We start from the raw sequence: 27,167 nt of genomic DNA, 5'->3' as shown, positions 1-27,167 counted from the left end.
ACTCTTGTTTAAAATCCTACATGAAAGTGTATTGATAGTATCAATAATATACTGAAAATACTGATTTCTTAATGTCTACGTCACATCTGGAGCCCAACATTGGTACATGCTGAAAGGACACATACAGAAAGGTAACTGTATTGCTGCCTTGTAAATACATTTGGAGAGTCTTCTGGAAAAAGTTGGGCTAGAAAAGTTTTAGGCTCTCTTCAATCATGTTTGTAACCTGTACCCAAGTGTTCCCTGGATGGGACAGAGGGAAGCAAAAGGAATTCATTTCAAAATTAATTGTAAACATACTGATAACTTGTTATTCTCTAAGCACATTCTACACACAGCCATGGGACACCCTGAGATGCTCCACTCCATAAACATAAAAGAAAATACTCTCTATATATACGGTACATTTTCTCCTTGCCTTCACTGATATGGGTTTGGCAGGAAAGATTAGTAGATGAATTGTTTAATTGCAAAGGAAGCTTGAAATTACTTTGCACAGAAATTAGATATTTGCTTCTCACAAAAATAAAGCTCACTTCCTCTGCAACAGGAGTTGAAGAATTAGCAAAACCACTATGCCAGGGGAGTATGCCAAAATAACAAGTCCAGGAAGAACGTCCATAACTGCCAGTGCATTATATTTAATTGTACAAGTAATTTATATTTGCGGTACATGCATTTGCTATATTTATTACCTATACAAACTACCATCTTTATATGTGTACATTTACAAGAGAATTGCTGCTTGTAGCAGAGACCTGAAGAGCACAGTGAAGCACAGAAGCTCAATGGAGCCGTGGGCACACACATCACATCACGTGTGCACCGGCACAAACACCAGGAATTGTGCAACAGAGCAACTCAGGATATTGGTATGGGACACAAGGCACAAATTAATGATTCTGCTCAAGCTTCTACAAGCAGCAAAACATTTGAGAGGTAAATGAATCAGTGGTCTCAGGACAGTTCTGTGAAACAGCTCCATCACGACACCATGCTCAAAACCTGACTTGCCATAAAGACCTTGAATACAAAACCTGCCCCCTCAGAGCTCACAGGTGGCTCGTTCCAAGAGTAAAAGATGCTGCACCAGCCATAGCAAATACAATATCCATTTCTTTTAGTTAAGATATATGTCAAAGCCTGCAGCTCTCTCCATCTAAACTTCTCTCCAGCAAGTACTTCCATAAAAATAGCAGAAGAGGACAGGGCCCAATAAATCCAAGCAGGTTTTCCAAGGCAAGTTACATGCCCTGCTCCAAAGATGTTGCAAGTTGTAGCTCTACAATTTTAATTGAAATAAAGATAGTTTTAGAAAACAAACCCCCATGCTTTTACTCTATCTAGGTTACATGACACTTGGTAGCAAACATGCTGAATGCACCACAAAATGAAACAGATGCATTTAAATATGGTGCTCAACACAAAAAGCATGCACTTTGTTTTTTCCATTGTGTAAGTGGAGAAATATGTGCAGGAATAGTTAGATTTTGGCATAGAAATAGGAGATCAGCTGAGGATTTTATTGCTGGTGTTGGCACTAACTCTAACAATAAATATGACTTCCAGGACTGCTTTATATTTTGACCATTACTTTGGCTATAAGCTGGGTATATATTTGTGAGTGTACTCCCAAAAACCAGGACAGAAAGGTACCTGTGAATGTTTATGCTTCCTGTCTGATGCTGTGAGATCCTCAGGCAAAAGCTGTACACAATTTTCATTCCATCTACCTAATAAGTCCCGAAACATTTAAAGAGCTTACAAATATCACACAGTCCCTGTGATTAACACAATTAACACGATACAACATTTGTCTAACTACACATCTAAATAAATAGGCCATACACAGGGTCTGCCATAGGAAAACAAAAATACATGCCATTCAAGCTATTTTAAATCACCAAAACCAGACTACTATTGCTATGAAATTGCAATCTATTGTCAAAAAATATTACTAGAATATTAAGGAACAAGATGTTACTGAAGAAAATGAATTAGAATTAACTAGTCTAGTATAAGAGTTAACCATTTTCAGAGTAATTTTCAAATTTTTCTGGCATATTGGAAAGAATACCTATGCTTCCACTGGGGAAATATTGCAGCAGATAACACCCCTTACCAATCAACCAGGGCTCAACTGTAGCCTTCAGGATAAAAGAAAGGGAACACACCTAAGGTACTTTAAACTAGTGTCACACAGCAAACCAAAGTAAAATTAGTTTGCTTCCTTTCACCAAACAATGGTCACTTTTAGAAATAATTTAAATAAAAACGTACGGTTTACCCAAACCTTAAGGTAATAACTAGAGGTAGCTATGGAGTAAAAGAATTATGCTGATATTTATTTCTTTTAATGTATGCAGAGACATCCCAAGATGCCTTCAGGCATCAGACAAGCTATAAAAAATACACACTGTATACAGGAAGTGAAGCTAATGCTCTCTTTAAATAATGAAATACCACAGTGAAATGTAACCAGCCTGCAATCTACTCTACCTGCCCACCTGCTTGCATGCAATCATGTAAATACTGTATTAAAATACCCAAAATACAATTACAGTTAGCTTCTAGACACTAAATCTCTTCCATCAATTACCAAACAACATTAAAGCAGGAGGTAATTGGTTTACAGTCATTTATCCTGGGCCCCCATACTGCCTAAGTCCCAAATAACATCTCTTTTCTGTAAGATGGTTGTCAAGAGTACCAAGCTCAGAAACATCAAATGTAATTAAAAGCTTCACAGCACTGTAGCTCTCAATCAATGTTTTCTGACTAATCCACAGAGGAAAATATGGTACTTTCTTTGCTCACAAATCCTTGGTTTCTACCCAGTCAAATCAGCAATTCCTTAGTGCTCTTAAGCATTCTGTTTTCTGAGTAATTCTCTGTCAAAGAGAGAAACTCAAAACGTCCTCCAGGTAATTTTGGCTCCTGCTGAAATATTATCTTAACCACAGCAAAGGTACTGACTCAAGTTATTGAATGTATGAACAAGAAAAAAAAAAAACTACACTAAATGGATTTAGTACAGAGTATTATGAGTGGGTTTATCCAAAAGACATAGTGGAACATTGTGACTCATGGTACGTACTGCAAAAATGCTCCATTTCACACATTTCAACTACAGTGCAACACTCCTGGTTTAATTCATATATGATTCAAAAAAACTGAAGTGAAATGAATGTCACAAGTGGTGAACTTTTAAAATTAGTATCAGTGAGAACTTTGTAAGTTATTTGAAATAAAAAGGGTGAAAAGTGATGTTGTGACCATAAGCACAAACCAAGTTTCGCACCTACATATACTCCATTGTAGTTTTAGCCAACAATCTGTGAAAATAAAGCTCTTCCTCTGAGGGGAGAAAGGAGCACTAGTTTTAGTACTCTTTGAACAAGGTACATGCAGAATAAGTGCACTGCATAAAAGCAAATGCCAGTGAAGGAAACTTCTAATTTGTGTCATACAGAACTGGCCTGTATCTCAGTGTCCTCTCTGGAATAACAAGCCAGGGCCATTGCCTATTTGTTTGCAACCAGAGCATTGCTCCTTTAGGTTTCATCAAACACTAGAATGTGAAAAAACAGGGCACAATTTCATTTCACAGACTGAACCTGAGTGGTGGGACTTTTATTTGACAGACAGGCTGTAGGAACCCAACACATGGGTAACGTCTTTTCTCTCTCCTGCTTTCTTCCCGCTGCACCTTATCATGTCATCTTCCAGCCTTTTAACTACACATCTGCTATAAAAGGTTTCCTGGCACCCCATGGAGTACAGAGATATTCTTACGGGAGAAAACCAGCTCGTTCAGACCACAGTGAAATGTTTTTGAGCTGTATGTTCTTAAACAATTGTGTAGGGATGCAACAAATCCAGAAAAACTCTTATCAAGTCATAATCCCCTCAGATTATCTTGTTACAGCACGTTCTGCTTCATACAGGGGGCAGGGGGTGGGGAGGGGGAAGAAGAAAGCAAAAAAGGTGGGAAAAAAGACAATAAAACTTGTTGAAATTACTACTGACAGTAATAAATTTCAGGAGGGCCACATTTTGTACATCCTTCTCTTACCATGCATTACTGCTTCTTTTACCATTCTTTTACCCCACTCCTATGAGACACAATCCTTAAATACCCATTGTCCAAATAAACTGCAGATAAAAGTAATAAACATTTTCTATATGGTCTGTCTCCCAGTGCAACTACATAATATCTGCTGCTGTTTACTTAACTACTTGACTGTGACCAATTAATTTATTCATTTAAAATGTAATAAATCATTATAATCAGAAAATAATTTAATTATCATTATCAGCAGCAATGATTATTTAAGAACTGAATAGCTATTTTCATATAAAAGAACAATCTAGATGAAAATTAACAGCTTGAGCAATCTTGAGGAAAACCAAGACAGAATTATTTTTTTACAGTTCCACATTTTAAAAATGGCAGAAGTGAAGTGAGTGCATCATTAGGTCTGAGGGTACATTCACGTGCAGATGAACCATTCTCCAGAGAAGGCCAAGTGACACAGAGTTCATTATCACATCTCTTCATTCCGTAGGCTAAATATTTTAACCCTCATGACTGAAGTACATCTGACTTATAAAATTAACTACTACAATGTACCCACGAGTATAACGAATGATGGTAATTCACACTGATATCCCGTTACCACTAGGGCCAGAGTGACAGATTTTCTGCAATTAAAAGAAGTGTATAGTGATTTTTTTCCTCTGCTGAAGGTTCGTGGTAGCTGTAATTTATAGTACTGTAATACAAAACACACAGAATTTATTTTTTACTTCTACCTATTAGACTCTCATGATTCTCCGTAGCAATTTGTTGTGATTACTGGATATTAAAATTTATTTTTGGCCAAATAAATACAAACAAAAGAAATAAAGATTTACATTTCTAATAGAACTCAGAGAAACTTGAACTTCAATTATAAATGTCACCCAGAAGTAAAAATATGTGCAGCCAGCATAACAAACGGGCACCTACTATTTTATACTAAGTACTTGGGTTTACTTTATCTAGCCATTTACTACCGTACAGAAAAGCTTCAATAAGACCAAATAACATACTTGGCAGCAAGTTTGTAGTTTTCCAAATCTTTCTTCAAACTCATATTCTCAGCCTGCAGTTGCTGGTTGTGGGTGTACACAGTTGGAACCAACCCAGCATCTTTGACTGTGAGCACACCCCTCTCTATGAGTTCATACCTATGAGAAAATAAACAGATATATTATTCCACGTTTCCATTTTCTCCCTTCACTGATGTCTGCCTTCTCATGCTACCATTTACCTACAGTAGAATCACAAGGATATTTATCACCTCAAGGCATTTACCTTTTATGATCATTAACAATTCACAACAGTATTATCCCACCACATTGTTCTATTTTACTGCTTTTCATTCTAAAATGTTTATTGTTCATAATAGTCATGACACATAACACAGTACTTAAAATTAAGCAATTCTTCCCTTCCTTTCTTTTAAATAGCTTAAATAAAAGACAAACAAATGTTCTTTTTCAAATAATATTTGTCCTTTTTATCTCATATGCTTAAATATATGCAAGATTATTTTGTTTAGGACTCAAATAAGCCACAGATAGCTCAGAATCTGTGATCCTTGTTATCTTGAACCTGGAAAACAGAGCTCATCTAGGGAAATTTCTTCATTCCTTCCTGTTTACTTATTTTCCATCTCCTTGTTTAATTATATTTACCAATATTTACCTATTTTACCAGCCCCTGAGAAAACACAATTCCGTGACATAGAAGCCTGAAGGCTGCTTTAGTTAAATACTTGTACAGACTAACTTGGGTTTTGAGAAGTAAAAGAGAATCTGAAGTAGCCTGTAATGCTGGGTTACCACACAGGAATCTCAACAGCCCCAGCAATAAAATCCACTCACTGAGTATCGTATTATAGGACCATCCATCTTGTGGCAGTATGTCAGCAAAAGCTAAGGACACAGGACAGACAAAGTGAGACCTCAGCCATGACATCAGTTCATCACAGGTTGAATGGGAGTTATAACTAACTTCAATCAGACAAAAACTATAACCCTACAAGCATCTTCCCTGCTGGGAAGATGTTCTGGGTGAGACCTTACTAGAAGGATCAATATGAACATTATTTGACTTCTCAGGTGAAAAATACATTCAATCTGTGCATTATTTGGTTTCCGACTGATAAGGAAGTATGAAAAGAACAGCAGTAAACAGAAATACAAAGATATTAAATGCTATCTCCCACACCCGGGCAATAGCAGCTGATCTGAAACCCGAAGCCAGTAAGCACAGCATTCCTTGATCATAATCATGTGGCACAAACAAAAAGCATTTCTAGATCAAGAGATTCTTACTTGAAAAGCAACATTTTCTTAACATCCCACAAAAAACTTGAGCGTAACGTTAGTAATTCTGTCCAAATGACTTCCTACAGTCATCTACTTACCTGCACTCTGTGGATAGTCCTAGGAACACTCATCCCTATGAATTAAGCTGTCACATTCACCACCACTAGATGAAAGGTTTTTGAAAAATTAAACAGAACATGTCCAAAGCAAAATTCATTCTATCATCACTTCATTTTCTTAAGTAAATTACAGCAGGAACACGTTTTAATACCAAGAAAGCAGCTTAGCTGTTTGTTTTTTTCAAATAAACATTGACTGATGCACAGGTACAATTTCTACCAGAAATACTGCAAATAAGGGCACCTCTGATGGCAGAAGATAACAACTCTAAATGCTCCTTAGCTTGCTACTGAATGCCTTAACTATACTTTATGAAAACCATCAAATTTCTGCCTGAAGACTCAAACATGGATAATTGATGAACTTTGACTCCAGCAGAGCTAAGAACCCTGAAAGACAATTTCCATGAAACACAATTAATAGCAATAAACTCACTACGCCCTTGTCTAAGAACACTACTAAAAATGAATGCTTTGTGCATGTAGCAGAAATGGAAAATCACAACAAACTGCACTGTGAAATCTCATTATCTTTAATCAACCTAGTCCTGTAAAACTTACAGACCTCCTACATATCGAGCCAGCTGCCAAAGAGCTCTTGTTCTCGCTTCTTCCCATTACACGTGGAAATTAAATTAGTTCTCTGCACACACAGGTATTTTACTCAGCTTCTCAGAACTACTGAGTTATTATTCTTGAATTGCTATTTAGAATTAACGAATAATCGGGAAACTAAAGAACAGATGGTTACCTATGATTTTGTGATCAAAGCCCAGTGCAGACTGACTAAAAATATGTTATTACTATAAACATTACATTATAACTCCCAGAAACTTGAATTCAAAGGAATCTGGTAGCAGAGAGGCCCTGGGATAAACTACTGATACCTAACTCAGAATATCCCTTTACCAAGGGATAGCTCACCTAGAGACGCTTTCAGGGATTAAAATCTCAACTTTTAGCTTTTACAAGAACTTCTCACTGAAAATTATAATCCAAAGAGATGACAAAACTACAGTTTCAACAGATGGCTAACACACGAGCACAGTAAAAATAAAGCATTTACTTAATGGAAAATTAGACATCAAAAAATTAATTTAAGTTTAAAGTTCATTAAAGTATAACTGGAAGAAAAAAGTTTATGTGCAAAACAACTTACATAAGTAAAAAAAAAAAAACAATCACTACAAGCGTGATAAAAGTATTCACTACTTCATAGAAAAAAGGGGGTTTGGTTTAAAATGAAATATTATCAAATCACATTATATACAGCTGGATAGAATAACAGAATGTTTTCCCAAACTCTGAAATAAACACAGATAATTTAGTCCAATTTAAGTGACCTTTAGATCTCAGACAGACAATAATTTCAAAGCAAGCCTTTTGATAAATTTTCTCTACAGTAATTAATTTCTCATTTGAAATTCCATTAGTACTTGATCACCACAGCATGAGAGCAAGGCTGTCGTCCCAATACATAATGAGGAACCCAAGTACACTAATCTGCTCTCACTTTCATTAATATTGTAAATTATGTATTTCAAACCAACATGAAACATTTTGAAATAAGGTATTAATGCAGAAAGTCTCAATACAGCAAGATTAGATACTGACATGCTGAGCTCATTTGTAAAACTACTGAAATTAAAAATATTACTCATAGAGAAAAAAAATATATGTATAGCTAAGGATTTACAAGATAGGGCCTGCTAAGACCTGCACTTACTCTGTTAAAAAGCAATTTGAATTTTGCCATTGATATAAATTCAGACTAAGTGCTTCGAAGAAAGTCATAGCTTCATAAAAAGGTCACTATTTATATCTGTCTAGTATTAATTATCTTTTAGCATAAAACCTGCTAAACTTTAAACTTAATGCTATTCATGTAAGCTCTTTTGTTGAAAAAGAACACAGAACTATAGTGCTCCTTCTCCAAGGAATCATTGAAGTCCATTGTTATGCTATCAAAAAGCTGATCATCATTAATTCCAAAGGCAATGTCTGACTGGTGAGCTCTACACAAGTAAGACCAGAGCCTTGCAAATGACAGCAATGATTCCCCCATCACAGAACATTTCTAAGAAAATGTAAAAGCTTCAGGGGTTTTGTAGGAAAAAATAAGAGATGTTTCTAACTTTTGCTAATTTTCAAATTATACAGTTTCAAAAGACCTTATTAAAAAAAAATAGAATCTCTGAATTGCTCATGTTTAAAGACTGAGTACAAGGTAATTCAAAGAGAAGTATTTCCACATTTCAGAATTTGTCCAAGGTAACCTGCAGATTCAAAGCAACCTTGTAACTCAGTATTTCAACAGAACTTTGGCAAGTGTCATCGTTTGCTCCTAAAAATTCAGCTCCCTTCTCAAGCTTTGCAGTATTCCTTGCACATCATTTTTAATCAATATTAAAAATACACATCCTGTGGGAATCCATATATGAAGGGAGTGAAGAGTGGTGTACTGAGACAAACCTGCACGTTTAAGCTTTGCACAAAGTACGACAAAATTTCTGAAATCTATAAAAGCTTGGAAAAAGAAGACAGCAACAGCTCAAGAGTTTACTCTCCTGATTAGTGTATGAATTAAAAAGAAAAAAGAAACCAAACCAACCCTATTATATTGACTGATGTACCAAAAATGACCAAGCATCAAATATTTTGATTATACTACTTAAAATAGAAGGTAGCTATGATAAATGCACAAACCCACTCAACTAAGATGCAAATACTCCAGTATACTACACACTACTCATCCTTAAGCAGACGCTCATGTTCTGGAAAGCAAGAAAAATAACAAACCACGTGATTTCTTGGTAGTACTGAAGTGAAATACCAGTCCTTTTGCACTGGACTCCTTTGATCCCCTGGCAATTTCTGCACTGTGTCTGCTTTCAGTTTTTGTTGGTAGACAGTGGAGAGCATAACATACTCGAAAACATAGAACGGACTTTGTTTTGTCTTAAAGGAGATGGCTCAGAAGGAACTCAGATTCTGAGTTGTACCCTGAAGAGGAGTATTTCTCTTCCCTGTTCACAAAAGGCCTCAGGTGACAACTTCAGGCTTCTAAGTATCTGGATTTTGGTGAAATGCATACATTCCTTCAAAGGTACCTGTTTAGGAGCTCCCTGTAGTCAGCTTTCCTTAAAGTCTGTCCTTAAAACAGGAGTTCGCATCCTCATTCTCACTATGAATATATTTATTTGTTAAAACACTACATATTTAAGATGGACTTGTACTCAGGAGAGTTTTCTGAAAATATATCCTGAAATACTGAAAACATTTGAATCCTGAGCATCTAATTCCCAAAGGAGCATGGTCACTTAAATTATTTTACCATTCAGTTTGGAAGCAGTTAAGGGTTCTGGACATTCCCAATCTGACCAGGAAATTGCAGAAGAAATCATCCATTGCTTCAGGTACTTCACACACGGATTTCTCCGAAGTCAAAACTGATGGTGAAGTCTGAAATTAAATTTTGATAACTGTTATTAAACTTACAAGAGAAATGTCATGATCATAATTTCTATTTCTGAAGTCAACTAAAGTTACAGATCTACTGGAGTACAGCTAAATGTTTCCCTTCTCTTTATGGATCAGATGTGTAATCATTGATCCTTCCAATGTCAAGGTTTGTGAAAAGTTAGAAAGAAAACTCAAAACCCACCTTATTTAAGCAAGTATTCTGAACCTGACACAACGTGGTAAAGACTTGAAAATATTATAACTGATGGATGATCTGTCACTTACCAGAGACAAAATGTTAGTTCTCATACTCCTGGCACCCTTCAGTAAACTCCACAACTACAGATGAAAAAAATCAGTACTCAACTAACAGAAAATTGAGAAGTCCAAAGTGACAGTAAAAAGGTTTATACTCTTCCTGTAATGATGCAAGCAATGGAGAGACAGAAAAAACTGCATCTCCATCACTGGATCTCCTAGCAATTCTCAAAGATCAACTCTCTTCTCTCAACATCCCTATGAACACTGAAGAAGCTGCCAGACAACACTGCTACAAGTGTTAGCAGAACGCAGATGGTGCTCCAAGGCTTCACGTGCAGCTCCTCCAGCGCCATCAAGACAGACAGCCCTGCAAATAAGGTCAGCTCCTGGGTCAGGCACAGTTGCCAAAAGCAGAATGAAAACAAAACAGAGCAATCCTACCACAGAGAGAAAAAAAAACCTATCCTTTCCACAGCTTTCTGTGGCAATGTAAATCTCTTCCCTTCACCCAACCCCATTCAGCCCACTCAGCACACAGCTTGATATGCAGCTCTCCCAGAGAATGTAAGATGCAAGGAGGTACTGAAAAAAGGAAAACTGGAACCCAGTCTGACTCTACGGCCCACAAAATGTGTTTAAAGATAACCAGATGAGAGAGACTGCCATGGCTCAACAGCCAAGGAGGTGGCCTGCATTCTGAAGTCAAATGGATTGCAGTGACTTGACGTACCTCAACATGAGGGTCTCTGCATTTGGGGACTCCACATGGGCACAAAGCCACAATGGATCTACTCAGCAATGCATTTACTGGGACAAGCTACTGCACTGCATGTGCCTCTCAGTAAGAGACTATAAAAAATGCCACAAAACTGAAAAAAATTCCAGTGAGAGATTTATCAAGACATGCTAAAGGGTGAGACTGCAAATCATTTCCTCCCTGCATTTAAAAAAGGATCTGTAGGCCAGGGATTTCTGATAAGACCATTCATTTATGGCTTATTCATGCCCTTAGTGGGATCTCTATCACCATGACTGCATAAATTACCTGGAGATAAAGGTATTTCTCTTGATAAAATAAAAACACTGCAAAGATCTCAAAGCATTTCGTGTAACACAGAAAATGTTGCCTTCAACCCAAGCAGCCTACCTCATATAAACAGGAAGGACTGTGCATGTACAACTGAGGCCATTAACACTGCATTATGACTGATACAATATGCCAAGTGCAATGTAATATTTAGCATATTTTCATTACTGGAACTCTAGTACATCAGACAGGTCTATTTTCTAATTGTGGTGATAAAGGAACCAGAGAGTTCATGGGCAGACATGCAGCTGCATCCCTTGGCTTCCTTTTTCTCTTTCTTTATTTCAAGTGAGGCAAATGTTTCTTGTAGTTTTCCAAACACATCTATAAAGCTGGTCTTCAGAAGAAGTGACACAGCTTGATTCCCTTAATAAATGGAAATATGATAGGAATTCATTCCATCCATGCAGAAGAGACTTTATTAGCTAAGGTATCAGCACTGAGAATCATCCCAGGAACCAAAGCTCGAGTGGGGAACAACATAGGGGAAAATGAATTCAGTGTAACAGGCACAGCATCGGAATAGGGCCTCTGGAAACCAGAACTAAACTCCTGGCTCTTCTGCAGACTTTGAGAGTGATACTGGGCCAACCACTTGTTTCATTTTAATTGTAACCATGGATGACTACCAATAGAATGAAATAAAAATAATTTTTTTGTACATATTTAGTTATTTGTAAATGAGGAAAATGCAATCAATTAATATAGTGCAAACAGACATCCTATAGCAGCTCTATGGACAAAACCACACTATTAAAGGATTCTGACCATGAAGTCAAAATAAACTAAATATTTGCTTTGTTAAGTATTTGTTAAATATGTCTTTGTTTTAATTAAAATACTGAAAACATTTTGGGCATAAGGACTCTAAATATGGCCAGTAAAATAAATTAATTGCTAAGGGCTTAACCTTAGAAACTTTCACAATACTCATACGAATTTCTGACCACTGAAGAAATATGAATGTCAAATAAATCAATCATTTCTCTGGAAAACAAGATAAGATGTTCTTGAAAAGCTAACTAAATTTCAAAAGAATTCAAGGATTTTAACACCTTCAAACAAGTTAAAAATCAAACATACACAAATGTCAATGTTGCTTCAGATTATCATTTAAGACATTAAGATTTTGGAATAGATGTCTAACAGCTGTAACTACTGAAGACACTTTTCCAACCAGCTTTCTTCTCTGTGTGTGGCTTTACAGAAATTCTGGATCCCTTTCCTAGTGTCCCTTTCAGTTGAATATTTTCTTTCATATAAGTCAGGTCAGTAGTTACAGAATATTCTGAGTTGGAAGGGACCCACAAGGATCATCAGATCCATATGCAAAATACTTTTTGCTTGTGTTTAAAAGTAACGTATATTACCTTAAATCATCTCAAAACAAGAAAAACAGAAAAAAACCTAATGAGTTGTGCTCAAGAAGGACAAGTGGTGACTAGAACAGGCAGAATCACTGCTCTCCAATGCATGGGGTGCCGAGCACAGTTGTATTTTGAGTCAGCTCCCATTTTACCACCAGACCAGAGGGAAATGATATTTAGAGATTAGAACTCCATCACCCTCATTTCCCTGTTGGGATCCAAACAAAAACATGAACCAGCTGCCAAGGGAGCCTCACCAAAGTCCTTAAAGACCAGTAGTTTCCCCACACCCATGCAGAGACCCAGAAGGAAAGAAAACATGCTTCAGTATCCCCTGCAGGAAACCAGCTTTAATGCCTAGACACCAGTTTTATTCTTGCTGAAGGTGAACAGCACCATCTCTCATTTGCTTTGTTTGCTCTTCTTCATTTAGTAAGCAGTGTTGATTACTTTAGAAGGAACTTTGAAAATAAGCATTTTTCTCAGATTTTCCCTGTTATACTTGACCTTTTTATAGAGCATAAAAGAAACCGTAGTTACTCGGTTTAGAAATTGTGGATATTTTTAGTATCTGCAGTTGGAAAATATCAAATATTAAATATTTTTTGATGGTCACTTAATCTGTGCCTTCTCTATATAATTTCTTCACCCAAGATTTGCATCTAGCATTGAAATGCAATCTTTAATATGGGATTACACATACAAGTTAATATGAACAGCAAATATACACAATCACTTAAAACTATCAGAGTAGTTATTCCAGTATATGGTTCTTAAATAATTTCACCTGTTTTTTGGCCAAAATTTCAAGCTTATAACTGAAAAAATGTACCATGTTTATTTATGCTGTGAAGAAGACAGCCTCCTGCTGTGCTTCTTAGTTCAGTGTTTGGATGTTGATTCAATATTCATTCACAGAAGACAGTGCTACTAACTCAGGTCACCAAAAGCATTTGCTGCAGCATTTGGTTTTTCCAGTGAATTAATATCAAACAACCCAGTCACTGAGCCCCACAAAATATACAGTAAATCGTTATAAAAGCTGTCAAGGAACTAGCAAGTGTATTAGAACATTTTTCTGTTCACGTCTTTCTCACCAAAGGCTGAAAATATTATTTCAGTTTCAAGATTATGGAAAAAATGAGGCCTCCAAATGACAAGTCAAGCAGCAAGAATGCAGACATCTATTAGCATAAACTCAAAATCAAAGGGAATTTGGGTCTGAGCACACACATTCTTCAGAGGTTTTGAGGAAAGATTAACAGTTTCTCCAGTTTGATTCAATGGGATATACATGAACATACTGCTTCTTCCCACTCTGGTTCAACAAATCAATGAAGAGATAAAAGATGATTTAAACATACCACTGTCAAAAGATCAATAGGTTAAAAATATTCTTCCTTTCTTTTCACTTTCTATTTTAACTCACACAGTAAAACAATCATAACCTCAGTTACCCCTAAAGAACACAAATTTCCCTACTTCCTTAACATTAAGCATGTTCAGTCTCAAACACTTCTGCCATATTTCCATTCATTTCAGGCATATTCAGTTTCAATGCACATAAAACTCTGGTATTGCCAGTTTCCATTCCAACTTTGATCTAAAATACAAAACTGATCTGTTGATATGCACTAGTGCAGAAGAAAATGCACATTTTCCCCTCCATTGTGATGTTAAGAATCATTCACATCCTTTGATCTTTTCTCTATTAATCATTTACTTTTGCAAAACAAAGACTATGACTGTACCTTTCTGATGAGGCTACAAGACAGTGGTGATATTAGAAACACAGTAGGGAAAAGCACTTTTCCATTAGATTGTTATAATCTAGTAAATCCAGGTAAATCATATTTTGAAAAATGCAATATATAAATCCCATTGTGCAGCTCTAAACTGTGACATGAGTGCTTTGAAATCAAACTGTAAATGTAAGGAACGTCGAAAAATAATGGTGTGAAATGACAGATAATTAATATTTTGATTTAAGTGTAACAATTCATTATTTTTAATATATGAATAATCCCTTTTAGCAAAGTATTCAAGTAGCACCTTTTGTGGGTCTTAAGCATATGCAGTTTCTTTTCTGTGCCAGGGATGACATTGTCATTCAGTCTACTCAGATAAAGAACAAACCCTAAAGTGCTGATGCACTGTAATAAGATTAATATATTTTAAATAACCCATCTATATATTCGCTATATCGAACTGTTTATGGAACATAAAATGAACAGAAATTAAATGAAGATGAAATCCAGGAAACTTGTCTTTTCCACCCTGGCATATGTTTACTCCTAGAAACTTATAAACGAATAAGAGACAGTCTTTCCCACACAAATATTTAACAATTCATATAAATTATGATGTGTACATTTCAAGCCACTAATGCAAACTGAATTACAGACTCTAAAAAGGTTTAGGAAGTTCTTACTAGATTTTCAGCATCTTCAGCCTGCTCTTGAATAGCCTGTAAAGCCTTGAACAGATCCTCATCCTCCTCCTGAAGACTAAATTCATCATCTGCAGAAACCTAAATGAAATTATGTGAAGTTTGGTATTAACATATTTTATACATCTTTCTTTCACAGTACCACTGTTCCCACTCCCAGTACAACTGCTGAAAATAATCCCCTTTTTGTTAAAATACCCCTTTGCCACATTTAAATAGAATATATATTACTGAAATATTCATTATAAATTATCTGAAATATCTAAATAGAAATACCTGTATCTTAAAAAAAAATTTAAATGTTCAAATAAAAGTTTTACCTAAAAAATCAACCAACACTAAATCTTCCTTTGAAAAATGAGTGCATGCCTACCATCACCACCTGAAAGGAGATTTGGGTCATTTCTCCGAGGATGTTTACGTGACTGATGAAGTAAAACAAAACAATGATACACGAATACCAAACATATCAGAACATTATCAATTTATAAGTTACCTCTTCACACTGATAATCATCTTTAGAGTCATCTGTTATGGTAACACCTGCAGGTTTTGTTAAGTCTGAAACAGCTGATGCATGTGATGAGTTCCAACTTAGAAAAAACCATCATAACCAACCATCTCTAAAGCTGTTCTCCCCACCTTCACCCTTGTTCTTTTCGACACAACACTTTCAACTTTCAAGGCTTCTTTCAGCCTTGAGGTGAACAAGCCCAGCTCCAGTGAAAGCTGTGTGCAAAGAGACAGAATTTAGGCTTAAGTTCTTATAGCAGGTTTGAAAGTCATTAAAACTTGACCCATCAGATCTCCCAAAGTCCAAAGCCAAGCACTGTTCCAAATTAAAACAGCGGCTAAATTATGCTCTCACCCAATCATCAGCTTTGAGAGGGGTCTTGCTGCACTGGGACTGCCACAGGCTTTATGTTTCCCAGCATAACTAACTCCATGCTCTCAGAGAACAGCCTTTTTAGCAAATTCAGATGTACAAGTTCAAACACAAACACTTGAGACCAAACACTAAAGAACCATTTACCAGAGGTGATACAAATGCCTTAATAATCACAACACATCTACAAGGACCTTTCAAAATGTAAAAATTCATTTGGAAATTATCTACAGTTCCTTCAAATGCTTTAGAGTTAAACTTTTCATAAAAAATAACTATGAATAGTCTAAAATAAAACCCAAATAAACATCTTTTCATCCACTAGCCTCACAGCCCATGAAAGCACAGTGAAATGTTTTTAGCAGGATGCTGTTTGTTGACAGTTTCCCTAGGAAATCAGCCTACAAGTGACCCATGTAAATAAACCAAGAATTAACTTCCAAAGAAAAGAAAAGCTGGCAATTCAGTACTTCACACACAGAGGAAAATAAAAAGGAAAAAAAAAGATAGATGATTTTCCAGCTTTGCACCAAGTTCCTTATATCTGAATATATATGTAGAGATACAAAATATATGTCAAATTATCATCTGCATTGAAGACCCCATGATCACAGCATCAGGAAACTATCAGTTCAATTGTATCCATCTCGAAGGTGAACAGTTGAAGGTCATGATCCCTTGATAAGTAAACTCTCAAATTCTGTGGGTTTTTTCCTGAATTTTTTAGTGACTTGACTGTCCTTGCAATCCACTGTGGTCTAAACTAATATGTCATTGCAAACACTGTGCACAGACTAAAATATTACTTTAAAAATCCTGGGCTTTTTTTACTTTCTTTTTTTTTCAAATATTATAGTTAGGTGCACTATAAAACAGAGCAATTACTTTTTAAAACTACTGTATTTCCCAACAAAGAATATCAAATCTTACTTTTAAACACATGTCCTGAGGCAGTGTATTTTTAAGAACACCACACTGAAAACAGCTGTGCTGTTTCACTAAAGTAGAAACTGAGGCACAAGCTGGAAAAGGACATTCCTCCACTTTTTTAAGTTACCTTTATATTGGCTTACAACTTAATTTTACCAAGGCAAGAAAAAACAACGTACAGCAGGGTGTAACAGGATTCTTTAGCCTCTAAAACAAAGCTTGAAAAAGCTTCTTGATTTGCAGCTCGCAGCTAGAAAAGTGGATAGATAAAGCTCACCTGGCAAAACTAGAATTTGGCTCATCTGACCAAAAAATTGCACATTTGAAAGCCATAAGATAATTTCCTACAACTCAAATGTGGTAAGAATCAGGGGTTTTTTTGCTCTAAGAGCTACAGCAAACAAAGTTGTGTCTAGGTTACTGTATCACAGCCCTTATAACTTGGTTATACTCAGCACAAACTACATGAATATTCAGGCACTTATTTTGTGGTAGGCACTTGAAAATTAAAGAGTACTTTTTCCAGGAGCACATTGGGACAGTCTTAATAACAAATCTTTTGCTCCTCCATAGGTATTTTACGTTCACTGATCAGCAGCTAAGACAAAAGAGGGGGCAAGAGCCTTTCACGTCAGGAATTTAACCCTTGCTCTGGCTGCCCCATCAGCAGCAGAGGATGCAATTCCTGCTTTCCCAAAGGGCACTCGGGGACCCCGACCTTCAGCCAGGAAAGCAAACACCGGGTTACAGTGAGCAGGACCCCACTGCCTCTGCAGGGTCAAAACCCCAAACCCCACATATTCATTGAAACGTTAAGGTTGGAAAAGTCCCCTAAGACCATCCAGTCCAACTGTTAACCTACCACCACACCCACACTCATCACCTAAACCATGTCCTCATGTGCCACTTCCACACGGGTTTTTTAACACCTCCAGGGATGGCAGCCTGTGCCAGGGCTCGACAACCACTGCGACGACGACATTTTCCCTAATATCCGAACTAAACCTCCCCGGCGCAACTTCAGGCCGTTCCCTCTCCTCCTGTCCCTTGTTCCGTGGGCCAGAGCCCGACCCTCCCCCGGCTCCTCCCTCCTGTCGGGAGTTGGAGAGAGCGAGAAGGTCCCCCCTGAGCCCCCGCAGCCGCTCCCGGTGCTCCAACCCCTTCCCCAGCTCTACTGCCTTTCTCTGGACACATATAGCCCATTTTCAGTTTCTAGGAACAATAACCAACAAGGCGGTGGGATTTTTCCGTTCTCTCTTACATTCCCCTCGCCCCGCCCGACACCACCCCCCCACCCCCACCCCCCTTCCTCAGCAGCCGCCGGGGCCGCCCCGCCCGAGACAGGTGGAGCGCTGAGGAGACGGACCCCGTGAGGAGGGGAACCGGCACCCCCAGCCGAGGAGAAGGAGGGTGAGGAGGCAGGGGGAGAGACTGGGGAGGAAGAAGGATACTCTGCAGGCAGAACGCCGCCTCAGAGCCGGCCGCCTCCGCCATGGCCGCGGCGTTGCCGGGGGCGACCTCTCGCGAGGAGAGGCGCTCGCACCGCGGCGGGAACAGACCCCCGGTTTAATTTAGTTCAATTCAATTAAGTTTAAGTTAAATCAGCTGTTTTAACTCGAGGCGAGGCTTCCTCGCGAGTTTGGGAGCGGCGCCGCGAGGGGCGCGGTGCGAGGGCGGGGAGTCTCTGGAGGTTTCCAGGGCGTTCCCTCGGGGCCGGCACCTGTGACCCCTCTGGTAAACACTCACTGCCCTTCCTAAAAGGAAGGAAAACAACAGCGCATGTGGGGGGAAACTGCTTCAAACTCCTGAGAAGGGACTAAATTCTTCTTTAGAGAGAGCATCTGTGTAGCTGGAACAGGTGTTTCGCCTGAGCTCAGTCCTGTAGGACTGACTGCTTAAATTAAGTTCTTTCAAACTATTCTACAATTCTATATTCGAGTTTAAGAGCAAGAGTTTTCCCAGGCCAAAGTTGGGGAAAGCGGCTTATATTTGTGGAGAACACACGTTATGGCTGTCTGGAGTTTGAAATAAAGTTGCAGGATTCTACAAAGGAATTTCTGTTTGTTTTTCTTATTTTAAAATAAGCTTGGAGGTCCCAGCCCTAAATTTTCAACGAGTTGAGCTAAGGGGCTTTACATGCAATAGGAACTCAGAATCAGTGCTTGAATTCATGTAACAGAAAATAAGTGCCCAAAATATCTGGGGGGGGGGGGAAGTAATCAAAAAAATAGTAATAGTTGGGCTGACGGGAGAGGCACCAATTTTGCTTGCAAGTTTGAAAAAAAAAAAATTCTAAGAATTGGATATGATGGAAGAGTGTCGGTCTAGTCACATCACTTTATTCTGAAGAGTATTAAAAAAAAGGCCCTCTTGCAGGATTGCATCTTGTCTTTTGGGGTAATGACTGAGATGAATTATACAACTCAGTTTCACCCACTTCCATTTTCTCTGATCTTCAGTTCATATCCAACCCACCAGAATAGTCCTGAACTCCAGCAGAGCATATAAAAAAAAAAAAAAAGGCAGAAGTAGCATCATAAAGTACAGCATCCTTTACTCAGTACTTCCAAACTGCAGATTTAAAAGCTGATAATGCAGTTGGGATGGCTACAAATGAAGTTGTTTTCTCTTAGGGAAGTTTCCAATTCCACCACAAATCACAAAGTGTAACTTTAATTGTATCATACAGGCAAGCACAGCTGATTAATCTAAGTTAATACCACTCACTTCTCTCAGCAACAGGTTTGTTCAATTCTTTGTGTAAAGGCTGACAGCAAAAAAAATGCCAAGCAGTATCCTTCTCTCCCTTCTCTGAGTTCTCTGTCTCTGCTGGCCTAACTTCTCCCTACAAATTTTTCGCATGACTTCTCTATCCCACTAAAACATGGAAATGTATGGTATCCACAACTGAAGAACACTGATGAAAGCTTAAAGAGGGCTCAGAGAGGTGCTTGAGGGAAGATTAAGATTAGAAAATAATTAATAATGAAAGACAAAAGGATCTCGGTTTTCTTGGTTTATTGAAAGAATAGTTAAAAGAGCTTGATTAAAGGGCACGGGTAATAGGTTCAGTAAGAAATGCTACACAGAGGTAGAACCAAGAGAGTAGTTTTAGGTATTAGGAAAAAAATTCTTTGCTATGAGAGTGGGGAGGCCCTGGCACAAGTTGCCCAGAGAAGCTGTGGCTGCCCCATTCCTGGCAGTGCTCAAGGCAAGGTTGGACAAGGTGTGGAGTAACCTGGGATAGTGGAAGGTGCCCCTATCCATGACAGGGGGCTGAAAAGAAATGATCTTTAAGCTCCCTTCAAACCCAGACCTTTCTGTGATTCTATGATATCTAGCTATGTTGAAAATTAACTCAAAATAAACTACAACTAAAAGCAAAGAGCGTTTTTTTTAACAAATAACTGTTTTACTGATTTTCAAGTATGATTTCAGCAGTCACAAAGTGCTTTATAACAGTTATGTTCCACATTCAGACACCAGCTATTTCAGGACATGCTATGGCTCCCATTTGCAAAACAGTCAGACATGATCAGTGCAGTGGTACTTTATGAAAAAGACTGAAGTTAGATTACCAATTCTGCTATATGTGGAGGTTTGCCAGTATCCTAAAGGATCCATAGAGTTTATTTGTTTACTTTTACGTAGGAGTCATTGGTCACAGAGTGTTATTTCCTGAAGATTTGAAGCTTTGTTTCGAAACAGTGTTTGGTTGGCAACTTCTAAACTACTTATGTCATCTCATTGTGACTATATAAATGACCTAATTGTACAATCATTTTCCTTCAAGAGGCATAACAAGCCAACTAGTTTCTCTCTACCTTGTTCAGAGCCGCCTGCCATAAATACATTGTATTTGGTTATTGCTAAGCTGAATTCCAAGCGCCCCATTCACCCTGCTTTATAGCCTCGTAACAGTCTGGGTTATAAATGATTATCATCTCCCAAATGGCAGCAACTAGTGCTGTTACTGTATCCCATAACTTCTCGTGAGAAAGACACTGAAGCAGCATCTGCTGTAGCTTGAGCATTTCATTAGACAGGCTGTTTACTTTTCTCACAGAGAAAAGGCTGAGCCAGGTACTTTAGCCAGATCCATCAGCCAGATAGATCAGCCAGACAAGTCAGACTATTTGAGAAGGATCATTCATGAAAACTGGATAAACTAGAAGGCTCCAGAAGTGTTGCCTGTGCTCCCAAGCCCTAAGGGCCAGGTACTCTTTCCTTTATACCACCAACTAAAAGACTGAGAGACTATCCTTGAATTCAGAGCAAAATATCTTCTCCTGCTGAATTCAACAAACAAATTGACTACAATTCTAACAAGCTGAGTTAAAAACTCAGGACACCCATGTGAGCTACTTTCAGTGACTTTTTTTCTCCTCTGCAGGAACACATCCAAAAAGTCCAGTATATGCACTTCATCACAACAGACAAGCAGCCAACAAAGAATTATCTGCCCCACTGACTCTCACACACCCATTTCTAATTGTTCTTCAGCACAGCTTTTGGGGAGGAAGGACAAGGCAATGTCACCCATTCAGCTTTCTGAACGAGCACAAAGCATGACCAGGAGCACCATAACAGCACTATTACGATTACAGTCAAGAGACCATTGTCCACACGGTCATGGTGGAGCACGGGACCACAGCTGGAAGCCAGAATGAGTTGGCAAACATCTTGTTCCAACTTCTGCTGTGCCATCTGGCTTCCAGTGAGGTGACTGACGTTAAATGTATTTTCTCTGTATTACCATCTGGCAGCTGCTTGTACAACAACGGAGTAACATGCAGGATTTGGCTAACAGTTATCTGAAGAATCACATCAAGGATACTAGTAACAGACTTGGAAATGAAAATTGCTTACAAGGAAAATTTCGTTAACTGGTGGCATTACACACACAGAGTATTGCAGGTGGGGAACAGGGAGTGGGAAGTTAAGTATACTTATGTTTTGCATGTGTTTATTTTACAAAGATCCCATAAAAGTTTCTATGGGAAAGGAGGGGACACCCATGCAGGTTTCCAAAGGACACAAACATTGTAGCCAACAAAATGTCTGTTGAGGAGCATCAGCATTTTTGCTGTACTGCGGAAATACAGTTACTTTTCCAAAGTTAAAGAGATGCAGTACTTTTTTTTCCTTTTTTTTTTTTTTTGTTTTATTCTAGCTGTAATGTTGTATGCCAAAAGTACTTTTGATAAAAGAAGGAAATTTAAGGAATTTGTTAGTGCAAACACAGTCTCAAAGAGGTGGTACTTAAACATAAAGTTCATCTAAAAACATCGGGATTGCCAAATGCAGTTTAACTCCAGTATGAAGCATTATAATAATACCTGTAATGCCAGGCCTTCATCTTTATAAAGGTCACATTTGCAAAGCTTAGGGGCCATAGTAACCTTGCTGAGCTTTGAATGTAACAGAATGGGGTTCTTCAAAATATGGAGTAGGATTTTCAATAAATATGATCCCATGACAGCTTAAATCAATCAACTTTCTACTCTACCTCCTTCTGTGCACTCCTGCCTTTTTCCTTGCTCCTGTGCTGGTGCTCATATGATTCTCAAATAATTTAAACTGAAAAAAAAAAGATAATCTGGATGAAATAAAAAAAAATAAAAAGAGGGGGTTTAGTTTTGTTGCCTGTTTTGTGGGTTTTTTTCAAATGTAGGAAAAGTAACACTAAAATGCCAGAGGTTTGGCAGAGTTAAGCTGAAGTTATTAAATGTATTTTGTCTCTACTCTCTAAGAAGAACATTCAATAAATAAACCTCTGCTACATTTCCAGGTATTTCTATAGATTAGATGTAGAATATATTAGGTCTCATAAAAAAGGGTTTGAGTTGAGATTAGATGAAAGCAAAAATGTCTGTTTCCCAATGCATCAGCACTTCTGCTGATGGTCATCCTCCTATGCATTTTATTGAAGCATAACAAGCATCAGCTGGAATACTTGTTACACTATTTAATCATCTAATGCAATAGATTGTTATCTTTGATAAATTCCTAAAATTCACTCTGGCTTCAATTTCTCACAGCTTTTTCACAAGAAAGCAAGAAAGAGACGATGATGTGCTCAAAACCCAACGATACAAATGCAAACAAAAGTATGAGGAGTTTTGACTGTGCTGAGAGAGAAAATTGGGAGTGAATGGTCAAGCCCTTTGTCAATAATGCAGTGAGACATCGGTACAACGGGATCACACAGCACAGGGCACAGCTCTGAAGCGCAGGTTTCCCGCTGCAGACACTGCAACAGTGATGTATATAATCCAGTCTGTACACTGCAATGTATAATACAAGAGTTATTTTATCCACACTGACCTTGCTGTTTCCAGGAACTACAGCCTCCACATCTTTGGCTGTTGTTGCCCTTGAAAATTACCAGGAGCACTGGACAGATAGTACATGTTGGCTCTCCCTGTACTAAATTTGAGGGCATTTCTGCGTCACAAATAGAATAAATTGTGCTAAAAGAAAAGAGGTGTCATACAGTAACTCTTTGTTTTACAAGTGTAAAGTGACCAGTGTTCCTTATAAACCCCAGTTTTATGAACACGAAGTTATTTATGCAGCTTATAGGGACTAATGATCATCTGTTCCTGGTAATTAGAGACTTTTCAGTTAATATGTTCTTCTCCCCTTTGAAATTAAGTTTAGTGAATATGCTTATCAAATTTATGCAACTTGGACCTCAAAGCAGCTTATACACTCCTACTACAAGCTAAAAAAAAACCCCCTAACTTTATGTGACAATTGTAAAAAGAAAAGGCATCCTTAACACAAAGGACCTGAGGAAGAGTGCTGTGTTACCCTAATCTGTGCTTAGTGATAGAGGCAAGAGTCAAGATACCACCATGTCCAAAAATGCATGAGCTAAAGGACAAGCAACACAAAAGCAGGCATAAATTATTCCTTTTGCTTATTTTACCATGGTTCCAGGTACTTCACTACTTGTTACCCAGGTGATGCATCTTCCCACTGGAAGTCTGAATCTCATACTAATGATTAGCACGTGCCTGAGTAATTTTAGCTGGTTTCTTGCTTGATTTTTTCAGAGCATGTATATATGTGCACACATTAAGACCACACATAACAAAATTTTCTCTGTCAGAATCAGATTAAAAATTTACTTACAGGAATGCATGTAGTAAACCCATAAATTATTCAAAATAATTGCGCGCTTCAACAAAATCAAGTTTTCTCCTTACACCCAGTCCTCTTTATCTGTATTTTAGTAAGGTACAGCACAGTTTGCTTCACTTTTTTTTCCCTGTTGTTGCCCCAGAACATGTTTGCTCTTTGCTGCTTTCCTTACTTGGACTCATTTCCTCCTTTTTGCTTTAGTCTTCCCTATTCTGACCAACCATTTTGTGTTTTAGCAAGTTTGACAACCCTTGGCTATTTATTCAACACATATTTTCAGAGATAAGCCTAGAATAAACTGTGTATTCTTGTTCTAAGAAAACCAGGAAATTATACCAAAAATAAAAGTTCTGAGAGGTCACAGAATTTGATGCAAAGTGGGCAAAGACTATCAGGGGATTTGTAGCCAAAAGCAACATTTGCTACCAGAGTTTTTAGCCTGCTTAAAGCTGGATGCATTGGTAGAGACCAAGCATGGAATTTTAACTTCCTCTATTATTTTGTTTGTTGTTAGTGCAGTGTCATTTTTCCACATAGAGAATGCAAAAATATGAATAATTTGAATTCAAAACATCCATCTCTAATCTTTCTTAACTCAGCTAAGGGTGGCAGTATACACTAGTTTCTGTAGATTAATATGGAATGGGAACTGCACAATGTCTATCTCTTTGCTTTGTTATTATTAACAAAAATATAGAACTTCAGGCACCAATTCTGTAAAAATCCAACATCTTGGATAAAAGATTACTAAAGAAAAAAAAAAAAAAAGTCTTTATATCCAATACTAATTGCCATTTGTGATGTGAATGAAGCATTTCCTGGCTTTCATTTTCACATACTTCTGATGAAAGCAATAGTACAATATTAACACCCTATACCTAAATGTCAAAGCTCTGCTTTGTGGTTTTTGTAATATTTTGTTTAAATATCGAAGTGCCACAAAATTGAAATCTGGAAATGCTATGTTTAAGTTCTTTTCTTTTACCTTCATATTGCTTATAGCACAGCCATAACTTTTGCTATCAAGCCATTTGCTCATTTTGGTATAGAATAGAGTGAGCAAATATTGGTTATTCAGCTTCTCAAACTAGACTTAGGTCTTGGGCACCCTGGGTTGACTTTAAGATGCTCAAAGTGGTTTAAAATGGACCAGCTCACACACTGGAAGCTCAACTTACTGTACATTCTTGCTTGAATTCATGCCACATTATACTTCAGATATGTTCCCAGTAATTTAGAGCCAAATCCCTAAGATGAAAGGAGAATCTAGAGAGGACTAGAGGGACCCAGGAACCTGAACCCAAAAGGCTTTTGTTGACTCTGAATCCTTAAAATTGGCTCTGCCACCTTTGTTCCCTTTCTGTAAAAGGCAACTGCACTGCCTGTGTCGATGAGACACTTGCTGCATCTGGGCCTCTACCCATCTCCAGTCCACTCCCTGAGGCCAGGGATGAGATAGCCAAGCCCTCAAGCAGGATGCCATTCCAGATACAGCTGTTTCCAGTGCTGTTGTGACCAGAGAAGGCAGTTTCTGGCTCTGTATGTTGATTACTGTACCACCCTACCGAGGCTGCGAGCTGTCCAGAACAGGCATTTACAAGGCAGTCTGATGGCTGCTGAATTCTTTCCACTGGGAAAGAACAGAGAAATGCAGCCTTACTTTTAATGGCAGTTTATCCCACTGGATGTTAAGATGATATAGCTATTTAAGGAATACATAATTTATCTGTTTAAATTAACCAGACTTTTAAATAAATACTTTGCCTACCTCTTTCCCTTGCCTTGCCTACCCTGCTCTTGCAAACCCTTGCAAGCGCAGTGTAAGGTTGACCACTCTTGAGATGGTTCTGTTGAAAAGTGATGGTTCAAAAGTGACCAGCTCAGCAGGGTGCACTTCCACATCTAGTTAGTTTTGAACATGTGACAAGTGACTACAGTTGTAATTCCCACTCTTGCAGAAGGCAAAATTGCTTGCTTCAAAAAAATACAACCTTGTGGATGAAAGCATCTTTACACATGAAGTTGGGTTCTGACGCAGAATTGTTTCAGGAGTACAGATGAGTCCAGACTCAAACTCCTCCTCCCTCTCTCCATCTCTCTCTGTTCAGAAAGGAGCATTGCACATACAGCACAATGCAAAGTGCATGTCTGTCTTCAGCTGTCCTGAGAGCCTTCACATGATGTCAGACCCCTGGTGAACCATCAGCTGGAGCACTTCTGAGCCTGGACAGTCTTTCTTTTACACTCCAATTGGCAAGGCAGAGCATCTTGCCAAGCCTTCACCCTCCTTAGCCCATGCCAGGTGATTTCACAGTGAGCCAGCAATTACTCAGACTGGCATGTGGTCAGGTCACGTGTCAAATAAATTTATCTCATTTACAAGCAGAAGGTTCTTCAGTGAATAATTCAGGAAGAAATAATCATCTTCATGGTCCATTTTCCCAACCCCAGGCTCCGTCTCTAACAAGCACCTGCCGAACGTAGCGAGACATTTTGACTACAGAATTAACAATTTGAAAATCAGTGTGCACACTGTGCATGCAGACATCCCCCCAGGATTTTACTGACTGCTAAAGGCAAACAGCAACCTGTTGGCCCAACCCTCAGTGAAATCACATGAGGTTTTCCTGTCGACTTAAGATGGAGCTGGACCGAATCTAATCAACTGAACCCATGGAGTTCATCATTCACAGGCTCTCATCATCACAAGTAAAATGACTGGGTTTTTCGAAGCTGCTTATTATTTTCTTGTTACCAGCCTTAGGGAACACTGGTTTGCATAAAGCTTATAAAAATAGCAGTAGCTACACTATGATATGGCCCAGCAGATCTAAAGCTAAGGAAGGTAAAGTTCTTGTCAGCAATGTTTTCTTCATCCCTCCTTTTTAAAATGAGATTTGCCATACTTCATAAACCCATGGCTAAGTCTGTTTTCTCCTCATTTATGCATGAATCTCAATTATAAAACTATTAAGATTGTGAAGAGAACCTATTTCTTCATTTGTATAATACCCCATTTGTATAGCTCATGGGTTACCTTACTTTGTTCAAATGAAACACCTGAAATTTTGGTAATTAG

The 27,167-nt window shown here is 38.1% G+C and overlaps 1 protein-coding gene and 1 long non-coding RNA gene across 7 annotated transcripts in view; one reads left to right on the top strand and one right to left on the bottom strand.

Annotated features, from left to right (window-relative positions):
- Positions 1-18,609, bottom strand: part of VWC2L (von Willebrand factor C domain containing 2 like) — a 423,395-nt gene extending 404,786 nt beyond the window's left edge. The window contains exons 1-5 of one of the 6 annotated variants that reach the window (XR_004357976.1): positions 18,391-18,604; positions 15,620-15,666; positions 15,106-15,204; positions 9,832-9,959; positions 5,095-5,232 (exon numbers count right to left, since the gene is read on the bottom strand). Coding sequence is in view for 5 of the 6 variants with exons in the window: in XM_032693027.1 (XP_032548918.1) it covers positions 5,095-5,232; positions 9,832-9,959; positions 15,106-15,204; positions 15,620-15,666; positions 18,391-18,433 (455 nt within the window). In the remaining variant the exon portion in view is untranslated. Of the gene's footprint in view, positions 1-5,094; positions 5,233-9,831; positions 9,960-15,105; positions 15,205-15,619; positions 15,667-18,390 lie in introns of those variants that run through there. The other 5 variants (XM_032693027.1, XM_032693013.1, XM_032693014.1 and 2 more) reach the window with 5 other exon arrangements.
- LOC116789314 lies at positions 18,256-23,423 on the top strand. The gene is made up of 2 exons (XR_004357980.1): positions 18,256-18,349; positions 22,981-23,423. It is a non-coding gene; the product is annotated as an uncharacterized LOC116789314 (long non-coding RNA).
- The last annotated feature ends 3,744 nt before the right edge of the window (positions 23,424-27,167 follow it).

The sequence above is a fragment of the Chiroxiphia lanceolata genome, chromosome 7 (assembly GCF_009829145.1).
Source record: "Chiroxiphia lanceolata isolate bChiLan1 chromosome 7, bChiLan1.pri, whole genome shotgun sequence".
Taxonomy (NCBI): Eukaryota; Metazoa; Chordata; class Aves; order Passeriformes; family Pipridae; genus Chiroxiphia; species Chiroxiphia lanceolata.
The sequence above is the reverse complement of the archived record's forward strand: the minus strand, read 5'-3'. Positions and strand labels throughout refer to the sequence as shown.